At 36.0% G+C, this 16,222-nt stretch overlaps 1 protein-coding gene across 2 annotated transcripts in view; it reads right to left on the bottom strand.

Moving 5' to 3' along the window:
• LOC149804735 (arginine-hydroxylase NDUFAF5, mitochondrial-like) overlaps positions 1–16,222 on the bottom strand; it is a 49,254-nt gene that overhangs the window by 8,927 nt on the left and 24,105 nt on the right. The window contains exons 3-8 of one of the 2 annotated variants that reach the window (XM_089943635.1): positions 15,055–15,166; positions 13,810–13,916; positions 12,957–12,996; positions 10,177–10,287; positions 8,348–8,434; positions 3,049–3,109 (exon numbers count right to left, since the gene is read on the bottom strand). In XM_089943635.1, the coding sequence (XP_089799761.1) occupies positions 3,049–3,109; positions 8,348–8,434; positions 10,177–10,287; positions 12,957–12,996; positions 13,810–13,916; positions 15,055–15,166 (518 nt within the window). The remainder of the gene's footprint in view (positions 1–3,048; positions 3,110–8,347; positions 8,435–10,176; positions 10,288–12,956; positions 12,997–13,809; positions 13,917–15,054; positions 15,167–16,222) is intronic. The other variant, XM_089943646.1, reaches the window with a different exon arrangement.

Below are 16,222 nucleotides of genomic sequence, written 5' to 3'. Positions count from 1 at the left end.
ATATTATAACATAATATGATCCGACAAATGTTTTATAAAAATATATGGAAAATGTTGAAGTTATGCCCATTTGAAGTTGTAAATGATATTTAGTGATGGTCGCATATATATTAGATTGCGAAGCTTTCAATGTGCTGGTGATAAAAAAAATGCCCCACACTATGTTATTGATATGTCTATATTACACTGGTCAACAGTGAAATCATTACTGACTTGAAAAGGCCCTAATCTGTAGTATTTTGGTGTGCCGAACACGAATATAACCGTGAAAAATTTGTATTGGCTCTCGTTTTGAAGATATTCATATACCTCATTTTCTATGTTTCACTGTGTAAATTTCTCCAGTAGGACTGCAGCAACATCTGGAATAATGATGTAACATTGCATAATACCATCATGCTCACATCATCCACAGTTGATTGCATCATTTTCTGATGCAATGCAATACTAATGCCATGCGGCTGCTGAAGTAAGTTGACGTCAGCAGTGTACTATACATGTGTAGGCCTATTATACTAATGCCAGGCGGCTGCTGAAGCTGACGTAAGCAGTGTACTATATAAAGCCCAATCAGATAGGTTCAGCATTTAAAATATTTTAGACGTTGTGCGAGACAGTTCAAGCTACTGTTACATAAAACTTATTATTTTATCCATTTACGTACAATAAAGAACAGTAATGCCTCGAAAGTGTGTTAATACCGCGGACAATTTTTGCTATATTTGTGGGGAAGTGACATTTGCCAACCAGAAGAAAAGTATCAATTCTCAAGTGAAGAAGGCATATCATCTTTACTTCGGATGCAAGGTTGGTGACCAAGACAAGCCTTGGGCTCCGCATATATGCTGTGCTACATGTACAACACAGCTTTCACAGTGGTTGAATTGCAAAAGGTCATCAATGCCGTTTGCAGTCCCAATGGTGTGGAGAGAGCCAAGCAACCACCTAAATGACTGTTACTTCTGCTTGGTTCCTCCTCTTTCCGGCGGAATAACGAAGCGAAAGAAGTCGAGAATAGTCTACCCAAACATTCCGTCTGCATTGAGACCAGTTCCACATGGTGAGGGACTTCCTATTCCAGAACCTCCAGCAGAATATTCTCTTGATTCATCTGACGAAGACAAAGGTGAGTCGACCTGTTCTTCTCCTGGTCCATCAGCATGCAGTGATCCAGATTTTCACTGTGGTGCATCATCAACCCCACACAGAATAACACAGGAAGAACTAAATGACCTGATTCGTGATTTGGACTTGTCAAAGAACAAGGCAGAATTGCTAGGATCAAGACTCCAACAATGGAATCTTCTAGAAGAAGATGTCACAATTACTGCATATCGAAAGCGCCACCAGCAATTGGAGCCTTTCTTCAGAAAGGAAAGTAATCTGATATTCTGTTCCGATATTGAGGGCCTCATGAATGCTTTAAAAATCACTCATGACCCACAAGAATGGAGACTATTTGTGGACTCTTCGAAACTGAGTCTCAAGGCTGTGCTTTTGCACAATGGAAACATTCTTCCATCTATTCCAGTAGCGTATGCTGTCCACATGAAAGAGACATACGATAACTTAAGGCAGCTACTGAATTCCATTGAGTATAACAAGTACAGCTGGCACCTCTGTGGTGATTTGAAGGTAGTTGCCCTTTTAATGGGACTGCAGCAAGGATATACAAAATACATGTGTTTCTTATGCGAGTGGGATAGCCGAGCAAGGGAAATGCACTACATGAGGAAGGAATGGACTCACAGGCAGAATGTAGCCATTGGAGAGAAGAATATCCAACACCCAGCTCTGGTTGAGGCTCAGAAAATCTTGCTACCACCCCTTCACATCAAACTAGGTTTGATGAAGAACTTCGTGAAAGCCATTGACCGGACTTTGCCAGCATTCCGATACCTGCATGAAAAATTCCCTCGACTCAGCGAAGCAAAGATTAAAGAGGGAGTTTTTGTGGGTCCTCAGATTCGAGAGCTTTTCAAAGATGACCGGTTCAACAACTTGCTGGAAGGTGACGCGAAACAAGCATGGAATGCTTTTCGCCTAGTTTCTACAAACTTCCTCGGAAATGTTAGGGCAGAAAACTATAAGGAACTAGTAGAAGACATGTTGATGAAGTATAAGAAACTTGGCTGCAATATGTCTCTAAAGATTCACTTCCTTCATTCCCATTTGGATTTCTTTCCTAGCAACTGTGGTATTGTTAGTGATGAACACGGCGAATGTTTTCATCAAGATATCGCAACAATGGAACAAAGATACCAGGGAAAATGGTCCACTACAATGCTGGCTGACTACTGCTGGACACTCCTCAGAGATGCTCCCGAACAGCTGTACAAGAGACAGGCGAAGAAATCTAAGATGTAGTCAATGACTTGATTTTTTATAGGTAGGCTATTACAGTTGACCTTTTACTATTGGAATGCATTTCGTTATGTAAACATTAATTTCTTGCAGATTACAAAAAAACTAGAGCCAATTTTGCAATTTGACTGTCATATTCGTGTTCAGCACATAAAAATTGATAAGAATTGACTAATTTTATTTCAGTAACATGACTTTTGTAAAAATTTGTTGTCCAGTGTTACAGATTAAATGACATAGGTAATAGTTCAGTTCATACTAGCATACGCCATTATGACAAGGGAGTAATGTAAATGAAATTCTATTTTCCTACAAAAAAATTTTTGATATGTGGATAAATATGTATAGTAAGTTGGACAAAAATCTTAACTTTCATTGTTTTGTTTGGTTTTATTGAATTTAACACCATTGTTTAGCACATGATAGGTTATATATGGCAGCTAGTGTATCTGATGGAGGAAGATCCCAGAAAGAACAACCAACCAATGGGAAGTTACTGATAAGCTTTCTCACACAGCCATGCTGGTTGAGCCTAGACTAGAAGTCTTCCAGACAGAGATGAGACTTATGAGTAATCTGTAATGACAAGTGCTGTTGACCACTTGGCCAACTCTTTCCTTTCAGATCATGCATACATTTTATTGGTGAGTGGGTAATTATGCATAGTAAATTGGTCAATCTTACCTTTCAAATCATGCATCAATTCAAACATTGATGGATACTTCATGATTATCTCATCTACATCCTACAAAGAGACAAAGTAAAATGAAACATAGCTACTAATTTGTCGTGTGTTAATGAGTTTACTTTAAAAAGAATTTTTTTGAAATTGTTAATTCCTTGAAAAGAACATATTCAATGAAATAACACTAATTTTTACCTGCAATTAAGTCTTGACATATCAGAGATTATGGCAAAATACAAATACTGACAATAATTATATTAGGCCAACAGTTGCAAGAATCCAATTTTTTTTTATAAATCTAGTTTTCTTTTAGAATCACCCAGGAAAAAAATGAACTTTTTGAATTGTATATCATCTCTGCAAAACGCCTCAGACGTGTATTAAGATCTATTTGACCAGCTAACCTATTGACATAACTGTCAACAGATGGCTCATTTGTCCAGCTAACATATCAGACAGCACATGACTCATTTGTCAAGCTAACATATCAGACAGCACATTATCCATTTGTCAAGCTAACATATCAGACAGCAAATGAATCATTTGTCCAGACAACATATCAGACAGCACATGGCTCATTTGTCCAGCTAACATATCAGACAGCACATGGATCATTTGTCCAGGTAACATATAGCACAGCACATGGCTCATTTGTCCAGCTAACATATCAGACAGCACATTATCCATTTGTCAAGCTAACATATCAGACAGCAAATGAATCATTTGTCCAGACAACATATCAGACAGCACATGGCTCATTTGTCCAGCTAACATATCAGACAGCACATGGATCATTTGTCCAGGTAACATATAGCACAGCACATGGCTCATTTGTCCCGCTAACATATCAGACAGCACATTATCCATTTGTCAGGCTAACATATCAGACAGCACATGGATCATTTGTCCAGACAACATATCAGACAGCACATGGATCATTTGTCCAGCTAACATATCAGACAGCACATGGATCATTTGTCCAGACAACATATCAGACAGCAAATGGATTGTTTGTCAAGCTAACATATCAGACAGCACATGGATCATTTGTCCAGCTAACATACCAGACAGCATATGGATCATTTGTCCAGGTAACATATAGGACAGCACATTATCCATTTGTCAGGCTAATATATCAGACAGCACATGGATCATTTGTCCAGGTAACATATAGGACAGCACATTATCCATTTGTCAGGCTAACATACCAGACAGCACGTGGATCATTTGTCCAGGTAACATATCAGAAGTACATGGCTCATTTGTCCAGCTAATTTATCAACTTAACTGTCAGCACATGTATCATTTGTCCAGCTAACATATCAGACAGCACATCATCCATTTTTCAGGCTAACATATCAGACAGCACATGGATCATTTGTCCAGACAACATATCAGACAGCACATGGCTCATTTGTCCCGCTAACATATCAGACAGCACATTATCCATTTGTCAGCTAACATATCAGACAGCACATGGATCATTTGTCCAGACAACATATCAGACAGCACATGGATCATTTGTCCAGCTAACATATCAGACAGCACATGGATCATTTGTCCAGGTAACATATAGGACAGCACATGGCTCATTTGTCCCGCTAACATATCAGACAGCACATTATCCATTTGTCAAGCTAACATATCAGACAGCAAATGGATTGTTTGTCAAGCTAACATGTCAGACAGCACATGGATCATTTGTCCAGCTAACATATCAGACAGCACATGGATCATTTGTCCAGGTAACATATAGGACAGCACATTATCCATTTGTCAGGCTAACATACCAGACAGCACATGGATCATTTGTCCAGGTAACATATCAGAAGCACATGGCTCATTTGTCCAGCTAATTTATCAACTTAACTGTCAGCACATGGATCATTTGTCCAGCTAACAAATCAGACAGCCCATGGACCATTTGTCCAACTAACATATCAGATGGCACATGGATCAATTGTTATGTATATTTGATTTAATTTATATTTGATTTAATTTAATTGTTTGTAAGTTTTTAATTTTTTTATTTCATTACATGTCAATGTAATGTAATTTTGTTACTAGGAACTCAATATTTTTTCAGAAAATAGTTTGACCTTGATTCTTCAGTTGTAAACACTTAAAGCTGATCTAGTTCCCGACCTTAATTCAGAAATCACTGAGATAAGTAAACAAGTTTTTATTTTTATCTTATTCTAAGAGTAAAATGATTGTTTTTTGTCAAGGTCATACTAGGACTACGTGCTTTTAGACGTAAATACTTCTAGAAGGATCTGAAAAGTTGACCTGTATCCACGAAATTTGTTCATTTCGGGTTACTGTATTATCATTGTTTATATAGATATCTCTCAGTTGGGCTTCTAAACACTGCAATGTAAAGGTGTTTCATTTGTTGTGTCATTATGGGAATTACATTTTAATGCTTATTTGAATAATTTGGATTCAAAAGGATTAATTCTTTTTCCTGGAAATATTTGAATGCTCATACAGAATTCTTGGACAAAGACATTTCAATAATTCAAACACTGGATTATTGTTTGTGAATAACACAGAACTGTAGACCTTACAACACCACAAATGATACAGTATACGTCATCGCCTTCCATCTTGGATTTTTCATTGGGAATCGAACTTGAATTCATTAGAACATTACATTACTAGGACTTCTAAAATTTAATTCATGGATTATTCTTGGAATATTTTTTGATTCTTATATTTTTTCATTTTTATTAGTTTTTCCAGGGAAATAAATTATTTGTTAAATTTTTTAAAGCTTATTGTTTTCACTCTTTCTTCTGTTACTGTTTATTCAAGCCTAAATAAGTAACATAAGACATTTGTCAAGCTAACATATCAGACAGCAAATGGATCATTTGTCAAGCTAACATATCAAACAGCACATAGATCATTTGTCAAGCTAATATATCAGACAGCACATGGATCATATGTCCAGCTAAGCTATCAACATAACTGTCAGCACATGGCTCATTTGTCAATCTATTATTTCAAACAGCACTGTCAGAACATGGCTCATTTGTCAAGCTAACATATCAGACAGCACATGGCTCATTTGTCAAGCTAATATATCAGACAGCACATGGTTAATTGTCCAGCTAACCTATTATCATAACTGTCAGCACATGGCTCATTTGTCAAGCTATTGTTTCAGACAGCACTGTCAGAACATGGCTCATTTGTCAAACTAACATATCAGACAGCACATGGCTCATTTGTCAAGCTAACCTATCAACGTAACTGTCAGCACATGGCTCATTTGTGAAGCTATTATTTCAGACAGCACTGTCAGAACATGGCTCATTTGTCAAGCTAACATATCAGACAGCAAATAACCATTGTTAAGCTTACATATCTGACAGCACTGTCAGCACATTATCCATTTATCAAGCTAACATATCTGACAGCATATTATCAATTTGTCAAGCTAACATATCAGACAGCACATAGCTCATTTGTCAAGCTAACATCAGACAGACAACTGGCTCATTTGTCCCGCTAACATATCAGACATCACATTATTCATTTGTCAAGCAAACATATCAGACAGCACATGGCTCATTTGTCAATCTAACAAATTAGCACATGGCTCATTTGTCAAGCTAACATATTAGACACCACATTATCTATTTGTCTTGCTAACATATCAGACAGCACATGGCTCATTTGTCAAGCTGACATATCAGACAGCACAATATCCATTTGTCAAATAACATATCAGACAGCAAATAGCTCATTTGACAAGGCAGACAGCTGGCTCATTTATCAAGCTAAAATATCAGACACCACATTATCCATTTGTCAAGCTAACATATCAGACAGCACATGGCTCATTTGTCCTGCTAACATATCAGACAGCACATGGCTCATTTGTCAAGCTAACATATCAGACACCACATTATCCATTTGTCAAGCTAATATATCAGACAGCACATGGATCATTTGTCCAGCTAACATATCAGACAGCACATGGCTCATTTGTCAAGCTAACATATCAGACAGCACATGGCTCATTTATCAAGCTAACATATCAGACACCACATTATCCATTTGTCTGGCTAATATATCAGACAGCACATGGTTCATTTGTCCAGCTACCACATGAAAAGCACACTCATCTCCTATAATCATTCATGTGTACAATACATAGTTAACCATGCGAAGGTAATCTATTGCAATGTAAAGTAAAGTCATTAATATGAAAATTTTACCACTGGATAAACATCTATTCCTACTTCCAACTGCACTGGTCAGAACAGAACTTCTGTGCAGGCTAGGATGTTGCATAGATAAATCTATGTGGTCATCAGTTAAACACAAATATTGAATCCATCTTAGTAAAACACAAAATGTGGGTCACATTGACCTTTTGTGGTTGAAATGGTGTAATACTAATAAAGATGCATCCAAAAATCAAGTTTCACGATCATAAGATGAACAGAACTTTATCAATGAACTTTAAACAAAACATTGAAGCAAAGTAGATAAAACACAAAATGAAAATCACAGAGACATCTTTTTACAAAAAATAAGATGTATATCACAGAGACCTCGTTTTGCAAAATGGGTATAGTACTTATTAAGATACATCTCCTTACCTAGTTTTGTGATTTTAGGTAGGATACTATAGTATGCCAAAAACTCATGTGAATAACAGTATTTATACATGGTGCAGAAAACATGTTGCCATGAGTAAAATGTAAAAAAACAACAACTTAAACCAGTAAGATGCAATGTAGGTCATGGTCACATTTGTTTGTTGTAACTGTATGGAAATAGATGCATACAATCATCTAGTTTGATGATTCTAAATTTCATGAACAAAGCTTGTGAAATAAAGTTAAATTACAATTTTTGCTACTCATGAATATGGGCCACAGTGGCCTATTAATCCCCTCATCAAGTGGCATGATTTCAGTATAACAGTATGTATACAGGGTGCAAAAATCTATGCGTGTACAAAGTTAGCCTCTACAATCTACATACATATAAGTTTTAATATATTTGGATACCAAAATTGATTCCAAAAATTATACACTACTTGCAGATAGTTACCACATGGAAAATGTATCAAGTTTGGTCAATTTTCACCTAGCTGTTTAAGAGCTGAGTCATGTACTGACAGATGTATGGGCAGCTGGATAGAGGGTATCACAAGATATTTTTTGCTTAAACCTAAGGAAAATAAACTATCATATGACATAAAGTACAAACTGAATTTAAACATCAATAAAATGAAGTGTAAGAATAGTTGCAATACAAAGCTGTGTTGACACTTACAATTGTTAACATGGTGTACCCTGCACTACTTAGGACATTACCCAAGTCTCGGACATCTGTGAAAGGGGAAATGTGTGGTGCAAAGCCCTGAAATGAATAAATACACAATCAACTGCTGGCAGGCCTGCTGTATTGTGTTCCCTGAAAACTCATTTAGAGTGTCAATCATCTTCATCTTGAGTAAAAATGAAACAAACAATGAACACAATGCACTCTGCTAAATACAAATCAGGTCTTACATGTGCTGAATTTACTTGCCAATAAACTCTGTAGGTAAGGTTGACTTACTGCTGAATACAAATCAGCTCTTACATGTGCTGAATTTACCTGCACATAGACTCTGTAGGTAAGGTTGACTTACTGCTGAATACAAATCAGCTTTTACATGTGCTGAATTTACCTGCCAATAGACTCTGTAGGTAAGGTTGACTTACTGCTGAATACAAATCACGTCTTCCATATGCTGAATTTACCTGCCAACAGACTCTGTAGCTAAGGTTGATTTACCGCTGAATGAGATATGAGTTCAGTATGTGAGGTTTATTACTACAACAGAATAATCCTGTCCGAATTTAACAGTACAATCACTATGTCCTTAGAAAAATGTTTGTTGCAAGGATGCACTTAAACTGTAACTCAGTATCACCCATCACTATCATAATAATCTCATTTTAACTCGGTATCACCTGCCACCATCACAGTGTAACTCAGTATCACCTGTGATCATCATCTCAATATCATTGTAACTCAGTATCACCAATCACAATTATCAGAATATCAATGTAACTCAATATCATCTGTCACCATCATTTCAATATCATTGTAACCTGGATAACTTGTCACAATCAACCATAATACCATTGTGATTTCTATTGTGAGCTGAAAAATTTAAATTTTTAAAAGTACACCATATATACAACCAAGTCAACATTCTCAAACCTTTTTCATTTAGCCTTGACTTAGTTACTGGCAAACCCATAAATGGGAGTGACAAAATAAAAACAAACTCAGCCATGTCAAAAACCAAATATTATCTAGTTTTACAAAACCAAAGTGTGTGTCTATGTTTTCTATCAAAATAACTCAGATCTGTTCCAGAATTAAAGGAGAATTGGTTGGGATTGGAAGGCACTTAATCTGATAAATGTGGTGGTGGTATGCAGATGTGAGACTCAGGTTAATGATGGGTATGATATGAAAATTGCTCTAATGCTGATGTGAGACTTGGGTTAATGACGGGTACAATATAAAAAACGCCCTTCTTTTGATGTGAGACTATTGAGTTAATGATGGGTATTATATCAAATTGCTGTTATGCTGATGTGAGACTCTTGGGTTAATGATGGGTATTATATTAAATTGCTGTTATGCTGATGTGAGACTCATGGGTTAATGTGAGTATGATATTAAAATTGCCCTTATTCTGATGTGAGACTCTTGGTTAAATGATGAATACAATATTAAAATTGCCCTTATGCTGATGTGAGATTCTTGGTTAAATGATGAATACAATATTAAAATTGTCCTTATGCTGGTGTGAGATTCTTGGGTTAATGTTGGGTATGATATGAAAAATTGCCATATGACAACCTATAAATTCATGGAAATACAAGAATTTGGCATTTACAACATCATGCAACATTGACCTCTGACCTGTCAACCAGAAGGAAAGTTACATGTCATGTAGTCACATTATAAATGTGTATACTAAACTAGTTCAAGGAAAAGTTGAAAAGAGCACTTTAAAAAAATGTCAAATTTTGTATATTTTCCAACAGAAATAGAATCTTTGGTAATTTAGCTGCCAATTGGTAAAATTAGAGTCTTACCCCCTCTCTTTCAGTTTCTGCTAACTGTAAAGACACCCTCAGTTCATACAGAGTATCACCACCAAACAAGCACCCAATAAAGACTCCATCATTCTTGAGGGCATTATGAATCTGAAATTGACAGCAAAAAAAATTCTATAAATTTGTTAACAACATTAAACAAGTTTAAGGATATTCAAAATGATCTGCAAGTGGAAAGGATACAAAGGGTATGAATTTAGCAGGCATTTCATTGAATCAATACAGAACAAAGATAGATTTATAAGGGTCTTGTACTAACTCTGTATTTCCCCACAAAAAAAGAAAAGGTTGAAGTCTACTCCACCTAATTCTATCCCCTGTTGAACCTGATATGGTCAATGCCTATTTTATTGACTGACATGGTCAATGCCTATTCTATTGACTGACATGGTCAATGCCTATTCTATTGACTGACATGGTCAATGCCTAGTTCTACTGACTGACATGGTCAATGCCTAGTTCTATTGACTGACATGGTCAATGCCTAGTTCTACTGACTGGACACATCTGTCTCATGTCAAAGATTAAAATATCAATACATATTAATGCTTAAATAAAATTGTCATTGTAAAAAGAGATTAATAGACCACATCTATAACAAGAGGCCCAATGTGTCCTAAGATCACTCGCATTAGTCTCATTGCCCAATGCAACAGCAATTGGTCAAATAATCTGAAATAATTATAACTGCCATATTCAATGACAGAGTGGCATCAATGTGTAAATTTTAAAGGGCTTGATAACAGGCTGCCCTCTGATCACTTTGGTCAAATTATAGTGACCTGCTTTTGAGAAGAGGTTGCTTAAATGATTTCAGAGTTATATTTATCTGCATGGTAACATTCTCAGTAGTTTAAATAGAGAAAATATAAAAAAATAATAAAATGTAATAAAGTTCATTTGATTTGACCACATTGGTGGAATAGGTTAAAAGAGGAACCCTCTTTAGACCATCTGTTTACATGTAGTGTGAACGATGCTATGTCAAATATATTGCTGACAATGTAACCAGTCTAAGTAAATTGTCTCTGTAAGTCAAATACTCCTCCACACAATATACCCTACAGGAAGAGGGCTAAATTCATGAACAGGAATATGGCTGCAAAGATATGAGAAAATTTATGCCAATTATTTTGACAATGTCATATCTGTGCTGGCCACGAAACATTTTTTAGCACCTGGCACAAAAACACAGCCTAGACTAAACATTAGATTTTAAATTTTTGGGTTTAATCGCCATCATATTTGATGGTCAATATGCATCAACTGTGGAAAATGGATAGGTCTTGAAGCTCACTGTAAATCTGGGTTCAAATTGGTTAAGTGACTCTTTTAAAGTTGAAAATAGTAAATGTTGACAGACACATGATGCATACCAGATGAATGATGAATAACAAACACATGGTTAAAACCAGGAGCTTGATGCGAAGGTAAACTAAAATCATTATATATTTTCTTTCATAGGTTACCAGTGAAGATGAAATTCACAAATTGGAGACCTGTCTTGTAAAAAATTATGTTCATATACTACAGGACCCTTACATCCATTACATACAATGAAGTCAAATTAATCCAAGTGAATATGTTCATATATTACAGGACCCTTGCATCCATTACATACACTGAAGTAAAATTAATCCAAATGGAATACAACAAATTGTATGATTAAAGTATTACTGACAGAGCCCAGGCAAAGTCTGCAAATAACCACCTGCACTGTAGCTCAAGAAATGGATCTGGATATTATTTATGACAATTAGATGTTGATCTTGCAGGGATTAACGCCATTTTTCAGCACAAGATAGGGTATACATGGCGGCCAGTATAATTGGTGGAGGAAGAACCCTGGAAAACCCCAGGAAAAAAAACCCGACCCACGAGAAGCTACTGACAGGCTTTCTCACGTACCAACGTTAGCCAAGGCTGAGACTCGAACTCACGCAGACAGAGGTGAGATGGCAGTGATCCGTAATGGCGAGCGCTTTAGACCACTCGGCCACTCGGGGCCCCTATGACAATTAGACGATGATTTACCATGGCAAGGCAAAAATGGAGGTTTTCTAACTTTATCACCCAATCAGGACAATTTATTAGATTTGGTAGCTGATGACATTAGATAGTGGCATTCATAGGATAATATGAATCAGAAAAATGTGGACATAACATTTATGTGTGGTATTAATATTTACAGAATATTGTGAATTGGATCATTTAGGACTACAGTTTCTATGCTGGTAAGTGACCTATAACTGAATTAATGGATTTGTCATATAAATCTTTTTAAAATGTCAATCATTATGGATTTTAATGGATTTCTGGATTTTATTACATGAAGATCGACAAAATGTAAGTTGTCATTTTATTTACAATATTGTCAACTCAGTAACAGTAGTATAACTGTATTTAATACTGGTTTTGTTCTTTTCTTCCTATCTATCTTGCAAAATACACACCAACTTATATGATGGTCAAAGAGAATTGGCTTTTGTATCCCTAAAATGGGGAGAGGTTGAGTTAAAGCTGAGCTGACTCATAAGTGAGTATTATGGTATCAAGTTATCTATTTATAACATAATAATGTGTGTAAAATTTCATGGTTCAATAATTAATAGTTTTTGTGCTATCATGTTAAAATTAATTCAGGATGGCCTCATAAACATTGAGGTGTGCATGTGTATGGACAGACAGCAGCAAAACAATATGCTCCCTTCTGCTATGCTCCCGGTGGGGGATAAACAGTACTGGTTCTGTACACTTACCTGTCTAAAACATCCTGGAAGGTCATTTACCCAGTGTAAACTGAAATATACAAATAGACTCTTAGGTAAACTGAAATCTAAAAACATTAGCCGTATTTCACACTAATGGAAAAATCTGTCAAAAATCTAAAAAACATTAGCCATATTTCACACTAATGGAACAATCTGTCAAAGTAATAAGAATTAATGTGTCATGCACTGATCAACATTTTTAATACACTACAGCATACACAACAGGGCCCCGATTGGCCGAGTGGTCTAAAGCGCTCTCTGTTACAGATCACTGCCACCTCACCTCTGTCTGCGTGGGTTGGAGCCTCGGATTCAGCCAATGCGGGTGTGTGTGAAAGCTTGCCAGTAGCTTCTCGTGGGTCGGTGGTTCTTTCCGGAGTTTTTCCCATGTTCTTCCTCTACCATTAATACTGGCCGCCATATATAGCCTACCGTGTGCTGAAAACTGGCGTTAAGCCCTATAACAACAACAACAACAGCATACACAACTTGCTGTTATCAAATTAAATAATAATAAATTGAAACTTTTATCTTTACATTAATCAATTTATGGTTTAAATTTTATTCTGTACTATATAGCCAATATTGTTTTGACATACCATTCACACAAACACACACATGCATTCGATGGTGAGTAACGATGGTAACTAAGTACATAATCATGTGATAAGGACTGAGAGATTAATGTCAAAATATTCTCAACATGTTGAGCTTTTTTGTATGTGAACATGCAGTTTACGTCAATGTACACTGACTCTATGCATACTTTAGCATATATAACAGAATGGCCTGAATTTTTTAAACCTTACCTAAGTCTGTGGGCAGATAGTACATCACTTACCTCAAACTGCTAACTACCAGGTCTAAGGAATTATCTTTAAATGGGAAGAACTCCTCATCTGCAATGATCCTGAAAGTTTGCACTTCGGGAGAAACTTCACTTTGTCTCTAAAAGATCAAATGATTGACTTACTAAAACAAAAAAATGTGAGTTATTTGAACTAGGATGCTAACAGGTTTCCATAATGATTGGTCACCAAAAGAACATCAAAAATAATTTAAAATTCTTTCATTTTTTCAATTCGTGCCAGTACTGTATACAGATCAGCAAAATAAATTAGATAACAAATGTCACATCAGTGGTTTTCTTTCTTTCATTTAGGACCAACTTGAGATCATAAAAAGTCTTTTGGTAGCAATAAGATTTTTTAAATGATCATCATCGTGTCCATATTAGATTTTCTGCATTTTCACTTAGAACCAACCAGACATCTGAGGAAGTCTTCAAGTGAAACTCCCATGTTGATATCATCATCCATTCAGGAAGACCAGCAAATAAATAATTTTCAAGATGGCCACATTCGATTCATGGCTCCTCCAATTTCATTTTGAACAACTTTGTTTTCAACCTAAATCTTGTAAAGTTTCACAGCAATAATTTAAGTAGATGTGAACTTGGAATGATAACAAACTTGTTCTAACAGACAAACTCTTAGTCTCAGACCAGGGATTGGAAATCTTGAAAGCAGATAAAACTGTCAGTCTCAGGCCAGAGATTGGAAATCCTGGAAGCAGGTAAAACTGTCAGTCTCAGGCCAGAGATTGGAAATCCTGGAAGAAGGTAAAACTGTCAGTCTTGGGCCAGAGATTGGAAATCCTGGAAGCAGGTAACACTCAGTGTTGGAACAAAGATTGGAATTCCTGGAAGCAGGTAAAACTGTCAGTCTCAGCCCTGGGATTCAAAGTCCTGGAAGCAGGTAAAACTGTCAGTCTCAGACCTGAGATTGGAAGTCTTGAAAGCAGGTAAAACTGCCAGTCTCAGACCAGAGATTGGAAATCCTGGAAGCGGGTAAAACTGTCAGTCTCTAACCAGAGATTGGAAGTCCTAGAAGCAGTTACTCTCACTAATGATAATTTTTTCTGTCAATTTCATAAATTAGTTTTAGTGTTTTTTTAATGTCAATAAAGGTAAAGAAATGCATTGTGCAGAGTCTTCCCTACATAAGATGCATTGAGAATAACCTATGGTACAGTTATGGCTTGGCTACTAATTTCATCAAGACTTGACCAGTTAAAGTATGCTTACCAACATTTTCTCTGAGAGTTCACATTGATAAATTGTTGAGACAACATCTTTTAGGAGGTGTTTGGACACATAACCTCTTGCACAACCTAAGTCAACAGCTACATTAAATTGCCTGAAAAAAAAAAAATACCAAGCATGTGATGCTATGGATGGCCAAAATGTGTCAGTACAGTGATAATTGTTTCAATAAGTGTATTTATAAACTTTCAAGGATCATAAAGTATCAGCATTTAAACAGGAAGTCATGATTACAACCTTAGTTCGAGTATAAGGCAAGAAGTTTATTAAATATTACTTTAAGTCAGATGAAAAAAAAGTTATTAAAATGTATCATAGAATAGCTACAATTTATAAATAATAATATATTGATTTCTGAGTTAAATAAAAGCAGACATATTTTAGTACTGAATGGGTTGTTGTTGTTAGTTGATGTTCTCACAAGCTAACCAGCTAACCTAATGCTTAGGGCTACACCAGGTATTAATTAGGACTCAACACATTTTGAACAATTATGAATGCACATACAGTGAATTCTACCAATTAAGACACATGTTCATTAAAAAGCACTTTAATATAAATGACACTTTTACATTAAGGACATAATTTTATAATAGACATGTGTTCATCAAGCATACCTTTATAGAAAGAAATATGTTCCTTGCTGGCACTACTGTATCAAGGGCACATATCCATATAAAAAAAAAAACTGTCTATAAAGAATACATGCACACAAATGGTAAATCTATATAAAAAAGAACATGTATTCCTGAAGGAAACAGCTACATTAATGGCATATATTCATTAAGTACACTTCTGTATAAAGGACATAAGCATAAAAAAGACTCCTCTATATAAAGAACACATGCCCATAAAGGCCTTCACAGACAGGACATAATGGATGCTCCTGTATCAAGGATGTATACCTATAAATGGCATCTGTATACTAAGGAAACATGCCCATAATGGGTGCTCCTCTCTTCGTCTCTTTACATACATACATACATACATACATACATACATACATACATACATACATATATACATACATACATAGACAGACAGACAGACAGAAAGAGACAGAGAGGGACACAGAGACAGGCAGAGAAAGTGACAGAGAGAATACACCAAACAGAATGGAAAGTTCTATCCCTAGCTTCTACAGAAGAAT

This window comes from Sinohyriopsis cumingii, chromosome 2, assembly GCF_028554795.1.
Source record: "Sinohyriopsis cumingii isolate HCF-2022 chromosome 2, ASM2855479v2, whole genome shotgun sequence".
NCBI lineage: Eukaryota > Metazoa > Mollusca > Bivalvia > Unionida > Unionidae > Sinohyriopsis > Sinohyriopsis cumingii.
The sequence above is the reverse complement of the archived record's forward strand: the minus strand, read 5'-3'. Positions and strand labels throughout refer to the sequence as shown.